The 15,957-nt window shown below is 53.5% G+C and overlaps 1 protein-coding gene across 1 annotated transcript in view; it reads right to left on the reverse strand.

Moving 5' to 3' along the window:
* The window catches only part of LOC137375135 (LIM and senescent cell antigen-like-containing domain protein 2), a 222,943-nt gene extending 209,149 nt beyond the window's left edge, over window positions 1–13,794 (reverse strand). Inside the window, exon 1 of the mRNA XM_068041808.1 lies at window positions 13,339–13,794. Coding sequence (XP_067897909.1) covers window positions 13,339–13,349 — 11 coding nt within the window. The 5' untranslated portion in view covers window positions 13,350–13,794. The remainder of the gene's footprint in view (window positions 1–13,338) is intronic.
* Window positions 13,795–15,957: the final 2,163 nt, after the last annotated feature.

A 15,957-nucleotide genomic window follows, 5' to 3' on the forward strand; every position in this document is an offset into this window, starting at 1 on the left:
GCCCCATCACCCCAACACACACACACACACTCAGCCCCATCACCCAAACACACACACTCAGCCTCATCACCCTAACACACACACACTCAGCCCCATCACCCTCACACACACACACACTCAACCCATGACTGCAAAACTCCCTTTCACACTCACCTCATCATTGCAACACTCCCTGACACACTCACCCCGTCACTGCAACACTCCCTGACACACTCACCCTGTCACTGCAACACTCCCTGACACACTTACGCGTTACTGCAACACTCCCTGACACACTCACCGAGTTACTGCAACACTCCCTGACACACTCACCGCATCACTCCCTGACACACTCATCGTGTCACGGCAACACTCCCTGACACACTCATCCTGTCACGGCAACACTCCCTGACATATTCATCCTGTCACTGCAACACTCCCTGAATCACTCAACCTGTCACGGCAACACTCCCTGAATCACTCAACCTGTCACGGCAACACTCCCTGAATCACTCAACCTGTCACGGCAACACTCCCTGACACACTCAGCCTGTCACGGCAACACTCCCTGACACACTCACCGTGTCACTGCAACACTCCCTGACACACTCACCGTGACACTGCAACACTCCCTGACACACTCACCGTGACACTGCAACACTCCCTGACACACTCACCGTGTCACGGCAACACTCCCTCACACACTCACGATGTCACTGCAACACTCCCTCACATACTCACTGTGCCACCGTAACACTAACACTCACCCTGTCACGGCAACACTCCCTGACACACTCACCCTGTCACGGCAACACTCCCTGACACACTCACACTTTCACGGCAACACTCCCTGAATCACTCACCCTGTCACTAACATTCCCTGACACACTCACCCATCCATGCAACACTCCCTGACACACTCACCCTGTCACGGCAACACTCCCTGAATCACTGAACCTGTCACGGCAACACTCCCTGAATCACTGAACCTGTCACGGCAACACTCCGTGACACACTCACCGTGTCACGGCAACACTCCCTGACACACTCACCGTGTCACGGCAACACTCCCTGACACACTCACCGTGTCACGGCAACACTCCCTGACACACTCACCGTGTCACGGCAACACTCCCTGACACACTCACCGTGTCACGGCAACACTCCCTGACACACTCACCGTGTCACGGCAACACTCCCTGACACACTCAACCTGTCACGGCCACACTCCCTCACACACTCACCCTGTCACAGCAACACTCCCTGACACACTCACCCAGTCACTGCAACACTCCCTGACACACTCACCCAGTCACGGCAACACTCCCTGACACACTCACCGTGTCACGGCAACACTCCCTCACACACTCACGATGTCACTGCAACACACCCTGACACACTCACCCGGTCACTAACATGCCCTGACACACTCACCGCATCACGGCCACACTCCCTGACACACTCACCCTGTCACGGCAACACTGACCCACTCACCCTGTCACTGCAACACTCCCTGACACACTCACTGTGTCACTGCAACACTGACCCACTCATCCTGTCACTGCAACACTCCCTGACACACTCACCGAGTCACTGCAACACTCCCTGACACACTCACCCTGTCACGGCAACACTCACTGACACTCGTCCTGTCACTGCAACACTCCCTGACACTCGCCCTGTGACTGTAACACTCCCTGACACACTCACCGCATCACTCCCTGACACACTCATCCTGTCATGGCAACACTCCCTGACACACTCACCCTGTCACGGCAACACTCCCTGAATCACTCACCCTGTCACTGCAACACTCCCTGCCACACTCACCCTGTCACTGCAACACTCCCTGACACACTCACCCCGTCACTGCAACACTCCCTGACACACTCACCCCGTCACTGCAACACTCCCTGACACACTCATCCTGTCACTATAACACTCCCTGACACACTCACCCTGTGACTGTAACACTCCCTGACACACTCACCCTGTGACTGTAACACTCCCTGATACACTCAACGCATCACTCCCTGACACACTCACCCTGTCACTATAACACTCGCTGACACACTCACCCTGTCACTATAACACTCCCTGACACAGTCACCCTGTGACTGTAACACTCCCTGACACACTCACCCTGTAACTGTAACACTCCCTGACACACTCACCCTGTAACTGTAACACTCCCTGACACACTCACCCTGTGACTGTAACACTCCCTGACACACTCAACGCATCACTCCCTGACACACTCATCCTGTCACGGCAACACTCCCTGACACACTCATCCTGTCACTGCAACACTCCCTGACACACTCACCGTGTCACTGCAACACTCCCTGACACACTCACCGTGTCACTGCAACACTCCCTGACACACTCACCCTGTGACTGTAACACTCCCTGACACACTCAACGCTACACTCCCTGACACACTCACCCTGTCACTATAACACTCGCTGACACACACACCCTGTCACTATAACACTCGCTGACACACACACCCTGTGACTGTAACACTCCCTGATACACTCAACGCATCACTCCCTGACACACTCATCCTGTCACGGCAACACTCCCTGACACACTCACCGTGTCACTGCAACACTCCCTGACACACTCATCCTGTCACTGCAACACTGACATACTCACCCCGTCACTAACATTCCCTGACACACTCACCCATTCATGTAACACTCCTTGCACGCTCACGCCATCACTTCAACACTCCCTGACACACTCACTGTGTCACTGCAACACTCCCTGACACACGCACCCTGTCACTGCAACACTGACACACTCACCCCGTCACTAACATTCCCTGACACACTCACCCATCCATGTAACACTCCCTGACACGCTCACGCCATCACTGCAACACTCCCTGACACACTCACCCTGTCACTGCAACACTCTCTGACACACTCACCCTGTCACTGCAACACTGACCCACTCATCCTGTCACTGCAACACTCCCTGACACACTCACTGTGTCACTGCAACACTCCCTGACACACTCAATGTGTCACTGCAACACTCCCTGACACACTCACCGTGTCACGGCAACACTCTCTGACACACTCACCCTGTCACGGCAACACTCACTGACACTCGCCCTGTCACTGCAACACTCCCTGACACTCGCCCTGTCACTGCAACACTCCCTGACACACTCACTGTGGACACTGCAACACTCCCTGACACTCGCCCTGTCACTGCAACACTCCCTGACACACTCACCCTGTCACGGCAACACTCCCTGACACACTCACCCGGTCACTGCAACACTCCCTGACACACTCACCCGGTCACTGCAACACTCCCTGACACACTCACCCGGTCACTGCAACACTCCCTGACACACTCACACCGTCACTGCAACACTCCCTGACACACTCACACAGTCACTGCAACACTCCCTGGCACACTCACACCGTCACTGCAACACTCCCTGACACACTCACCCTGTCACTATAACACACGCTGACACACTCACCCTGTGACTGTAACACTCCCTGAATCACTCACCCTGTCACTGCAACACTCCCTGACACACTCACCCTGTCACTGCAACACTGACACACTCACCCTGTCACTAACATTCCCTGACACACTCACCCATCCATGTAACACTCCCTGACACGCTCACGCCATCACTTCAACACTCCCTGACACACTCACTGTGTCACTGCAACACTCCCTCACACACTCACTGTTACTGCAACACTCCCTCACACACTCACTGTGTCACTGCAACACTGACCCACTCACCCTGTCACTGCAACACTCCCTGACACACTCACCCTGTCACTGCAACACTCTCTGACACACTCACCCTGTCACTGCAACACTGACCCACTCATCTTGTCACTGCAACACTCCCTGACACACTCAATGTGTCACTGCAACACTCCCTGACACACTCACCGTGTCACGGCAACACTCTCTGACACACTCACCCTGTCACGGCAACACTCACTGACACTCGCCCTGTCACTGCAACACTCCCTGACACTCGCCCTGTCACTGCAACACTCCCTGACACACTCACTGTGGACACTGCAACACTCCCTGACACTCGCCCTGTCACTGCAACACTCCCTGACACACTCACCCTGTCACGGCAACACTCCCTGAATCACTCACCCTGTCACTGCAACACTCACTGACACACTCACCTCATCACTGCAACACTCCCTGACACACTCACCCGGTCACTGCAACACTCCCTGACACACTCACACCGTCACTGCAACACTCCCTGACACACTCACACCGTCACTGCAACACTCCCTGACACACTCACACCGTCACTGCAACACACGCTGACACACTCACCCTGTCACTATAACACACGCTGACACACTCACCCTGTGACTGTAACACTCCCTGACACACTCACCCTGTGACTGTAACACTCCCTGACACACTCACTGCATCACTCCCTGACACACTCATCCTGTCATGGCAACACTCCCTGACACACTCACCCTGTCACGGCAACACTCCCTGAATCACTCACCCTGTCACTGCAACACTCCCTGACACACTCACCGTGCCACTGCAACACTCCCTGACACACTCACCCTGTCACTGCAACACTCCCTGACACACTCGCCCTGTCACTGCAACACTCCCTGACACACTCACCCCGTCACTGCAACACTCGCTGACACACTCACCCCGTCACTGCAACACTCCCGGACACACTCACCCCGTCACTGCAACACTCCCTGACACACTCACCCTGTCACTGCAACACTCTCTGACACACTCACCCTGTCACTGCAACACTGACCCACTCATCCTGTCACTGCAACACTCCCTGACACACTCACTGTGTCACTGCAACACTCCCTGACACACTCACCGTGTCACGGCAACACTCTCTGACACACTCACCCTGTCACGGCAACACTCACTGACACACTCACCCTGTCACGGCAACACTCACTGACACTCGCCCTGTCACTGCAACACTCTCTGACACACTCACCGTGTCACTGCAACACTCTCTGACACACTCACCCTGTCACGGCAACACTCACTGACACTCGCCCTGTCACTGCAACACTCCCTGACACTCGCCCTGTGACTGTAACACTCCCTGACACACTCACCGCATCACTCCCTGACACACTTATCCTGTCATGGCAACACTCCCTGACACACTCACCCTGTCACGGCAACACTCCCTGAATCACTCACCCTGTCACTGCAACACTCCCTGACACACTCACCCTGTCACTGCAACACTCCCTGACACACTCACCCTGTCACTGCAACACTCCCTGACACACTCACCCTGTCACTGCAACACTCCCTGACACACTCACCCCGTCACTGCAACACTCGCTGACACACTCACCCTGTGACTGTAACACTCCCTGACACACTCACCCTGTGACTGTAACACTCCCTGATACACTCAACGCATCACTCCCTGACACACTCATCCTGTCACTGCAACACTCGCTGACACACTCACCCTGTCACTATAACACTCGCTGACACACTCACCCTGTCACTATAACACTCGCTGACACACTCACCCTGTCACTATAACACTCCCTGACACACTCACCCTGTGACTGTAACACTCCCTGACACACTCACCCTGTGACTGTAACACTCCCTGACACACTCACCGTGACACTATAACACTCCCTGACACACTCACCGTGACACTATAACACTCCCTGACACACTCACCCTGTGACTGTAACACTCCCTGACACACTCATCCTGTCACTGCAACACTCCCTGACACACTCACCGTGTCACTGCAACACTCCCTGACACACTCACCCTCTCACTGCAACACTCCCTGACACACTCACCCTCGCACTGCAACACTGACACACTCACCCTGTCACTAACACTCCCTGACACACTCACGCCATCACTGCAACACTCCCTGACACACTCACTGTGTCACTGCAACACTCCCTCACACACTCACTGTTACTGCAACACTCCCTCACACACTCACTATGTCACTGCAACAGTGACCCACTCACCCTGTCACTGCAACACTCCCTGACACACTCACCCTGTCACTGCAACACTCCCTGACACACTCACCCTGTCACTGCAACACTCTCTGACACACTCACCCTGTCACTGCAACACTCTCTGACACACTCATCCTGTCACTGCAACACTCCCTGACACTCGCCCTGTCACTGCAACACTCCCTGACACACTCACCGTGTCACTGCAACACTCCCTGACACACTCACCCTGTGACTGTAACACTCCCTGACACACTCAACGCTACACTCCCTGACACACTCACCCTGTCACTATAACACTCGCTGACACACTCACCGTGACACTATAACACTCCCTGACACACTCACCCTGTGACTGTAACACTCCCTGATACACTCAACGCATCACTCCCTGACACACGCATCCTGTCACGGCAACACTCCCTGACACACTCATCCTGTCACTGCAACACTCCCTGACACACTCACCGTGTCACTGCAACACTCCCTGACACACTCACCCTCTCACTGCAACACTGACACACTCACCCTGTCACTAACATTCCCTGACACACTCACCCATCCATGCAACACTCCCTGACACACTCACGCCATCACTGCAACACTCCCTGACACACTCACTGTTACTGCAACACTCCCTCACACACTCACTATGTCACTGCAACAGTGACCCACTCACCCTGTCACTGCAACACTCCCTGACACACTCACCCTGTCACTGCAACACTCTCTGACACACTCACCCTGTCACTGCAACACTGACCCACTCATCCTGTCACTGCAACACTCCCTGACACACTCACTGTGTCACTGCAACACTCCCTGACACACTCACCGTGTCACGGCAACACTCTCTGACACACTCACCCTGTCACGGCAACACTCACTGACACTCGCCCTGTCACTGCAACACTCCCTGACACTCGCCCTGTCACTGCAACACTCCCTGACACTCGCCCTGTCACTGCAACACTCCCTGACACACTCACTGTGGACACTGCAACACTCCCTGACACTCGCCCTGTCACTGCAACACTCCCTGACACACTCACCCTGTCACGGGAACACTCCCTGAATCACTCACCCTGTCACTGCAACACTCACTGACACACTCACCTCATCACTGCAACACTCCCTGACACACTCACCCGGTCACTGCAACACTCCCTGACACACTCACCCGGTCACTGCAACACTCCCTGACACACTCACACCGTCACTGCAACACTCCCTGACACACTCACACCGTCACTATAACACTCCCTGACACACTCACCCTGTGACTGTAACACTCCCTGACACACTCACCCTGTGACTGTAACACTCCCTGACACACTCACCGCATCACTCCCTGACACACTCATCCTGTCACGGCAACACTCCCTGACACACTCACCCGGTCACGGCAACATTCCCTGAATCACTCACCCTGTCACTGCAACACTCCCTGACACACTCACCGTGCCACTGCAACACTCCCTGACACACTCACCCTGTCACTGCAACACTCCCTGACACACTCACCCTGTCACTGCAACACTCCCTGACACACTCACCCTGTCACTATAACACTCCCTGACACACTCACCCCGTCACTGCAACACTCGCTGACACACTCACCCCGTCACTGTAACACTCGCTGACACACTCACCCCGTGACTGTAACACTCGCTGACACACTCACCCTCTCACTGCAACACACCCTGACACACGCACCGTCTCACTGCAACACACCCTGACACACTCAGCATCTCACTGCAACACACCCTGACACACTCACCGTCTCACTGCAACACACCCTGACACACTCACCCTGTCACTGCAACACTCCCTGACACACTCACCCGGTGACTGCAACACTCCCTGACACACTCACCCAGTCACTAACATTCCCTGACACACTCAACCCATGACTGCAAAACTCCCTAACACATTCACCTCGTCATTGCAACACTCCCTGACACACTCACCATGTCACTATTACACTCCCTGCCTCTCTCACCCGGTCACTGCAACACTCCCTGACACACTCACCCTGTCACTGCAACACTCTCTGACACACTCACCCTGTCACTGCAACACTGACCCACTCATCCTGTCACTGCAACACTCCCTGACACACTCACTGTGTCACTGCAACACTCCCTGACACACTCACCGTGTCACGGCAACACTCTCTGACACACTCACCGTGTCACGGCAACACTCTCTGACACACTCACCCTGTCACGGCAACACTCACTGACACTCGCCCTGTCACTGCAACACTCCCTGACACTCGCCCTGTCACTGCAACACTCCCTGACACTCGCCCTGTCACTGCAACACTCTCTGACACACTCACCGTGTCACTGCAACACTCTCTGACACACTCACCCTGTCACGGCAACACTCACTGACACTCGCCCTGTCACTGCAACACTCCCTGACACTCGCCCTGTGACTGTAACACTCCCTGACACTCGCCCTGTGACTGTAACACTCCCTGACACACTCACCGCATCACTCCCTGACACACTTATCCTGTCATGGCAACACTCCCTGACACACTCACCCTGTCACGGCAACACTCCCTGAATCACTCACCCTGTCACTGCAACACTCCCTGACACACTCACCCTGTCACTGCAACACTCCCTGACACACTCACCCTGTCACTGCAACACTCCCTGACACACTCACCCTGTCACTGCAACACTCCCTGACACACTCACCCCGTCACTGCAACACTCCCTGACACACTCACCCTGTCACTATAACACTCCCTGACACACTCACCCTGTGACTGTAACACTCCCTGACACACTCACCCTGTGACTGTAACACTCCCTGACACACTCACCCTGTGACTGTAACACTCCCTGATACACTCAACGCATCACTCCCTGACACACTCATCCTGTCACTGCAACACTCGCTGACACACTCACCCTGTCACTATAACACTCGCTGACACACTCACCCTGTCACTATAACACTCGCTGACACACTCACCCTGTCACTATAACACTCGCTGACACACTCACCCTGTGACTGTAACACTCCCTGACACACTCAACGCATCACTCCCTGACACACTCATCCTGTCACGGCAACACTCCCCGACACACTCATCCTGTCACTGCAACACTCCCTGACACACTCACCGTGTCACTGCAACACTCCCTGACACACTCACCGTGTCACTGCAACACTCCCTGACACACTCACCCTGTGACTGTAACACTCCCTGACACACTCACCCTGTGACTGTAACACTCCCTGACACACTCACCCTGTGACTGTAACACTCCCTGACACACTCACCGTGACACTATAACACTCCCTGACACACTCACCCTGTGACTGTAACACTCCCTGACACACTCATCCTGTCACTGCAACACTCCCTGACACACTCACCGTGTCACTGCAACACTCCCTGACACACTCACCCTCTCACTGCAACACTCCCTGACACACTCACCCTCTCACTGCAACACTGACACACTCACCCTGTCACTAACACTCCCTGACACACTCACGCCATCACTGCAACACTCCTTGACACACTCACTGTGTCACTGCAACACTCCCTCACACACTCACTGTTACTGCAACACTCCCTCACACACTCACTATGTCACTGCAACAGTGACCCACTCACCCTGTCACTGCAACACTCCCTGACACACTCACCCTGTCACTGCAACACTCTCTGACACACTCACCCTGTCACTGCAACACTCTCTGACACACTCACCCTGTCACTGCAACACTCTCTGACACACTCATCCTGTCACTGCAACACTCCCTGACACACTCACTGTGTCACTGCAACACTCCCTGACACACTCACCGTGTCACGGCAACACTCTCTGACACACTCACCCTGTCACGGCAACACTCACTGACACACTCACCCTGTCACGGCAACACTCACTGACACTCGCCCTGTCACTGCAACACTCCCTGACACTCGCCCTGTCACTGCAACACTCACTGACACTCGCCCTGTCACTGCAACACTCCCTGACACTCGCCCTGTCACTGCAACACTCCCTGACACACTCACCGTGTCACTGCAACACTCCCTGACACACTCACCGTGTCACTGCAACACTCCCTGACACACTCACCGTGTCACTGCAACACTCCCTGACACACTCACCGTGACACTATAACACTCCCTGACACACTCACCCTGTGACTGTAACACTCCCTGATACACTCAACGCATCACTCCCTGACACACGCATCCTGTCACGGCAACACTCCCTGACACACTCATCCTGTCACTGCAACACTCCCTGACACACTCACCCTCTCACTGCAACACTCCCTGACACACTCACCCTCTCACTGCAACACTGACACACTCACCCTGTCACTAACATTCCCTGACACACTCACCCATCCATGCAACACTCCCTGACACACTCACGCCATCACTGCAACACTCCCTGACACACTCACTGTGTCACTGCAACACTCCCTGACACACTCACTGTTACTGCAACACTCCCTCACACACTCACTATGTCACTGCAACAGTGACCCACTCACCCTGTCACTGCAACACTCCCTGACACACTCACCCTGTCACTGCAACACTCTCTGACACACTCACCCTGTCACTGCAACACTGACCCACTCATCCTGTCACTGCAACACTCCCTGACACACTCACTGTGTCACTGCAACACTCCCTGACACACTCACCGTGTCACGGCAACACTCTCTGACACACTCACCCTGTCACGGCAACACTCACTGACACTCGCCCTGTCACTGCAACACTCCCTGACACTCGCCCTGTCACTGCAACACTCCCTGACACTCGCCCTGTCACTGCAACACTCCCTGACACACTCACTGTGGACACTGCAACACTCCCTGACACTCGCCCTGTCACTGCAACACTCCCTGACACACTCACCCTGTCACGGGAACACTCCCTGACACACTCACCCGGTCACTGCAACACTCCCTGACACACTCACACCGTCACTGCAACACTCCCTGACACACTCACACCGTCACTATAACACTCCCTGACACACTCACCCTGTGACTGTAACACTCCCTGACACACTCACCCTGTGACTGTAACACTCCCTGACACACTCACCGCATCACTCCCTGACACACTCATCCTGTCACGGCAACACTCCCTGACACACTCACCCGGTCACGGCAACATTCCCTGAATCACTCACCCTGTCACTGCAACACTCCCTGACACACTCACCGTGCCACTGCAACACTCCCTGACACACTCACCCTGTCACTGCAACACTCCCTGACACACTCACCCTGTCACTGCAACACTCCCTGACACACTCACCCTGTCACTATAACACTCCCTGACACACTCACCCCGTCACTGCAACACTCGCTGACACACTCACCCCGTCACTGTAACACTCGCTGACACACTCACCCCGTGACTGTAACACTCGCTGACACACTCACCCTCTCACTGCAACACACCCTGACACACGCACCGTCTCACTGCAACACACCCTGACACACTCAGCATCTCACTGCAACACACCCTGACACACTCAGCATCTCACTGCAACACACCCTGACACACTCACCGTCTCACTGCAACACACCCTGACACACTCACCCTGTCACTGCAACACTCCCTGACACACTCACCCGGTGACTGCAACACTCCCTGACACACTCACCCAGTCACTAACATTCCCTGACACACTCAACCCATGACTGCAAAACTCCCTAACACATTCACCTCGTCATTGCAACACTCCCTGACACACTCACCATGTCACTATAACACTCCCTGCCTCTCTCACCCGGTCACTGCAACACGCCCTGACACACTCACCACGTCACTGCCACACTCCCTGACACACTCACCCGGTCACTACAACACTCCCTGACACACTCACCCTGTCACCGCAACACACCCTGACACACTCACTGGTTCTCTGCAACACGCCCTGACACACTCACCCGGTCACTGCAACACTCCCTGACACACTCACCCAGTCACTAACATTCCCTGACACACTCACCCAGTCACTAACATTCCCTGACACACTCAACCCATGACTGCAAAACTCCCTAACACATTCACCTCGTCATTGCAACACTCCCTGACACACTCACCATGTCACTATAACACTCCCTGCCTCTCTCACCCGGTCACTGCAACACGCCCTGACACACTCACCACGTCACTGCCACACTCCCTGACACACTCACCCGGTCACTACAACACTCCCTGACACACTCACCCTGTCACCGCAACACTCCCTGACACACTCACTGGTTCTCTGCAACACTCCCTGACACACTCTCCCGGTCACTGCAACACTCCCTGACACACTCACCCAGTCACTAACATTCCCTGACACACTCACCCAGTCACTAACATTCCCTGACACACTCAACCCATGACTGCAAAACTCCCTAACACATTCACCTCGTCATTGCAACACTCCCTGACACACTCACCATGTCACTATAACACTCCCTGCCTCTCTCACCCGGTCACTGCAACACGCCTTGACACACTCACCACGTCACTGCCACACTCCCTGACACACTCACCCGGTCACTACAACACTCCCTGACACACTCACCCTGTCACCGCAACACTCCCTGACACACTCACTGGTTCTCTGCAACACTCCCTGACACACTCACCCGGTCACTGCAACACTCCCTGACACACTCACCCGGTCACTGCAACACTCCCTGACACACTCACCCGGTCACTAACATTCCCTGACACACTCAACCCATGACTGCAAAACTCCCTAACACATTCACCTCGTCATTGCAACACTCCCTGACACACTCACCATGTCACTATAACACTCCCTGCCTCTCTCACCCGGTCACTGCAACACGCCCTGACACACTCACCACGTCACTGCCACACTCCCTGACACACTCACCGTCTCACTGCAATACTCCCTGACACAACTCGTCACTGCAACACAGGCACACTCACCCTGTCATGATAGCAGTGACACAACCACTCTTTCTCCAACACTCTAATGCCCTCACATCTTGTCGCAATCCCCCTGCTCTTTTACCTCATGCTCTGCCCCCATTTTCAGCCTCTGGTCTCTGATACCCTCACAACCCCCACCCCATGTCTCTCACTCCCTCACACTCCCCAGCCTGTCTCCCTCACACCCTCCATCCTCTGTTCCCACACTCCACTCCCTCACACCCCTTGTCTCACACCCTCCACCACTTCTCACCTCCTCCTCTCCCTCATCTCACTCTAAGATCTCCCTCACTCTGAGCTCCTCTGCCTCTTCCCTCACTCTGCCCAGTCTCCTGTTAAACATTCCGGTAGCTGCCGATTCCTCACCTTCCCGTCATGGTCCTCACGGCGAATCTCCGCTCTCTCGCCCGTTAGAAATGACCAAGTGTCTGCAAATCTACAGAAACAGTTTTCAACCCAAAAAAGGAGAGAGCTGGGCTGTTGTGTCCGCTTTTGGCAACATCACGGGACGGCTCCCCATTAGGGGATTGGAACTATTCAAATGTAATAAACAGCCCAGCTGCCTGAGCCAGATTCTCAGATTGAAATCAGTGCAAAAGCTTTAAAGAGACTTGTCTTCCTCTCTTGGGATCTTCATAAGCAGAGCTCGAGAGAACCACCTAACTGCTCCATTCAGTATTGCTCCTTTAAAGATGTTACCGCTCTCCGCGGTAATATTGTTTCACACATTCCAGCGAGACAGTTCAAACTTGCTCTCAACCTTACTAAGGGTATTTGCATTCTCCAGCTGGCCTCAGCACCTCTGAGCTGTGGAGAGATCAGCCCTAGGCTCCTCCTTTAGATCTAATGCAGCAAGCCCAACCCATAATATGGACATCAGATGAGGACAGAGTTGGCCTCTTGCTGTGATGCTCGCCCCAGTCACATGACCTGCAGCATCTCAATCAGGGCCATTTGGCTGAGGCCATGGTGGTTGCCTTACCCTGTAGGATCATCTATACAACACTCTCCACAGGTGAGAGACAATGGGCAGCAAAGATTGGAGAGATATTGCTGGTAACACACAGATGCCAGGCTTCCTTTCAGCCCATTCCTACTCTTGTATTTGGAGGATTTACCTGGTAACTGTACCACTCTCTGCTAACACATGGCACTGGATACACCCCCAAACTCTCCTGCACTGACCAATTCTACTTGCGCTTGTTCCAATGCACTCTACTATTACATGAGAGCAATGGGCCATTCAGCCCTTCGAGCCCAGTTCCAATATTTAACTAGATCATGGCTGATTTGTCAGTCCACTCCATTTACCCATCTTTGCTCCACATTCCTTCCCGAATAAAAATCAATTTCAAATTTAAATTTCAATTGATCCCACCTCCAGTATCCACAGCTTCTTGGGGAGAGAGTTCCCAGATTTCCGCTACCCTTTTGTGTTAAGAAATGCTTGCTAATTTCACCTCCAAATTTTCTCTGGAGTAGGGATAATTTGATTCCCTGGAAGAGAAGATGGCACTTCCCATTCATCAGTTTGAGACTGGAGATTCAGCAATGTGAAGGAATAATAAAGGCTTTGCTCCATTTAAAATGATCTTGAATTAAAAATTCCAAATGAAGGGCCAAACCCTACAGTGTAGCTCACAATGGTTGAACAGGACTTCTTTAAAATCAATCTTCATGATGAGAATCACTCTTCGAAATGGTGAATCTATGGATCAAAAGTTCTACTGAAACAATGAGGGCCATGGTCAGCTGTGTCATGACACTTTTACCACCTGCACTGGCAGGTATCAAAACTCACAGTACCACACCTCCAAATTGTCACACATCTGTCAGGTACAAAAATCATAATCAGCTAAACTGCCAGGCACTTGTTAAATTAACAAATATTGAGTTGATTAAGTGTAATAATCAAAAAGTAAAAATGAGTAAACACAAAAGCTGAGCTTTTTTAAAGCTATTATTCCCTTAACTACGCAGTACACAGCACCCATCCAAATCATTTCTTCAAATTGTTTTCGGCAGTTTTCCCCCCACTCAGGTGAAAATAACATAATAACGTCAATGTTGACCTGTTGCCCATCCCTAATTACCCTTGAGAAGGTGGTGGTGAGTTGTCTTCTTGAACCGCTGCAGTCCTTGGGGTGTAGGTACACCCATAGTGCTGTTAGGAAGGGAGTTCCAGGATTTTGACCCAGCGACAGTGAAGGAACGGCGATATAGTTCCATATCAGGATGATGTGGGGCTTGGAGGGGAACTTGCAGGTGGTGATGTTCCCACGCGTCAGCTGCCCTTGTCCTTCCAGTCGGTAGAGGATGCGGGTTTGGAAGGTACTGTCCGAAGAGCCTTGGTGAGCTTCTGCAGTGCATCTTGCAGTCGGTGGTGGAGGGAGTGAATGTTTGTAGATGGGATGCCAATCAAGCGGGCTGCTTTGTCCTGGATGGTGTCGAGCTTCTTGAGTGTTGTTGGAGCTACACCCATCCAGGCAAGTGGAGAGTATTTCATCACACTCCTGATTTGTGCCTTGTAGATGGTGGACAGGCTTTGGGGAGTCAGGAGGTGAGTTACTCAGCACAGAAATCCCAGCCTCTGACCTGCTCTTGTAGCCACAGTATTTATGTGTCTGGTCCAGTTCAGTTTCTGGTCAAAGGTAACCCCCAGTATGCTGGTGGTAGGGGATTCAGCAATGGTAATGCCATTGAATGTCAAGGGACGATGGTTAGATTCTCTCTTGTTTGAGATGGTCATTGCCTGGCACTTGTATGGAGCAAATGTTACTTGCCACTTATCAGCCCAAGCCTGTATGTTGTCCTGGTCTTGCTGCATCTGGACATGGGCTGCTTCAGTATCTGAGGAGTTGTGATTGGTGCTGAATATTGTGCAATCATCAGCGAACATCCCCACTTCTGATCTTATGATGGAGGGAAGGTCATTGATGAAGAAGCTGGAGACGGTTGGACCTAGGACACTACCCTGAGGAACTC

The sequence above is a fragment of the Heterodontus francisci genome, chromosome 11 (assembly GCF_036365525.1).
Source record: "Heterodontus francisci isolate sHetFra1 chromosome 11, sHetFra1.hap1, whole genome shotgun sequence".
Lineage (NCBI taxonomy): Eukaryota > Metazoa > Chordata > Chondrichthyes > Heterodontiformes > Heterodontidae > Heterodontus > Heterodontus francisci.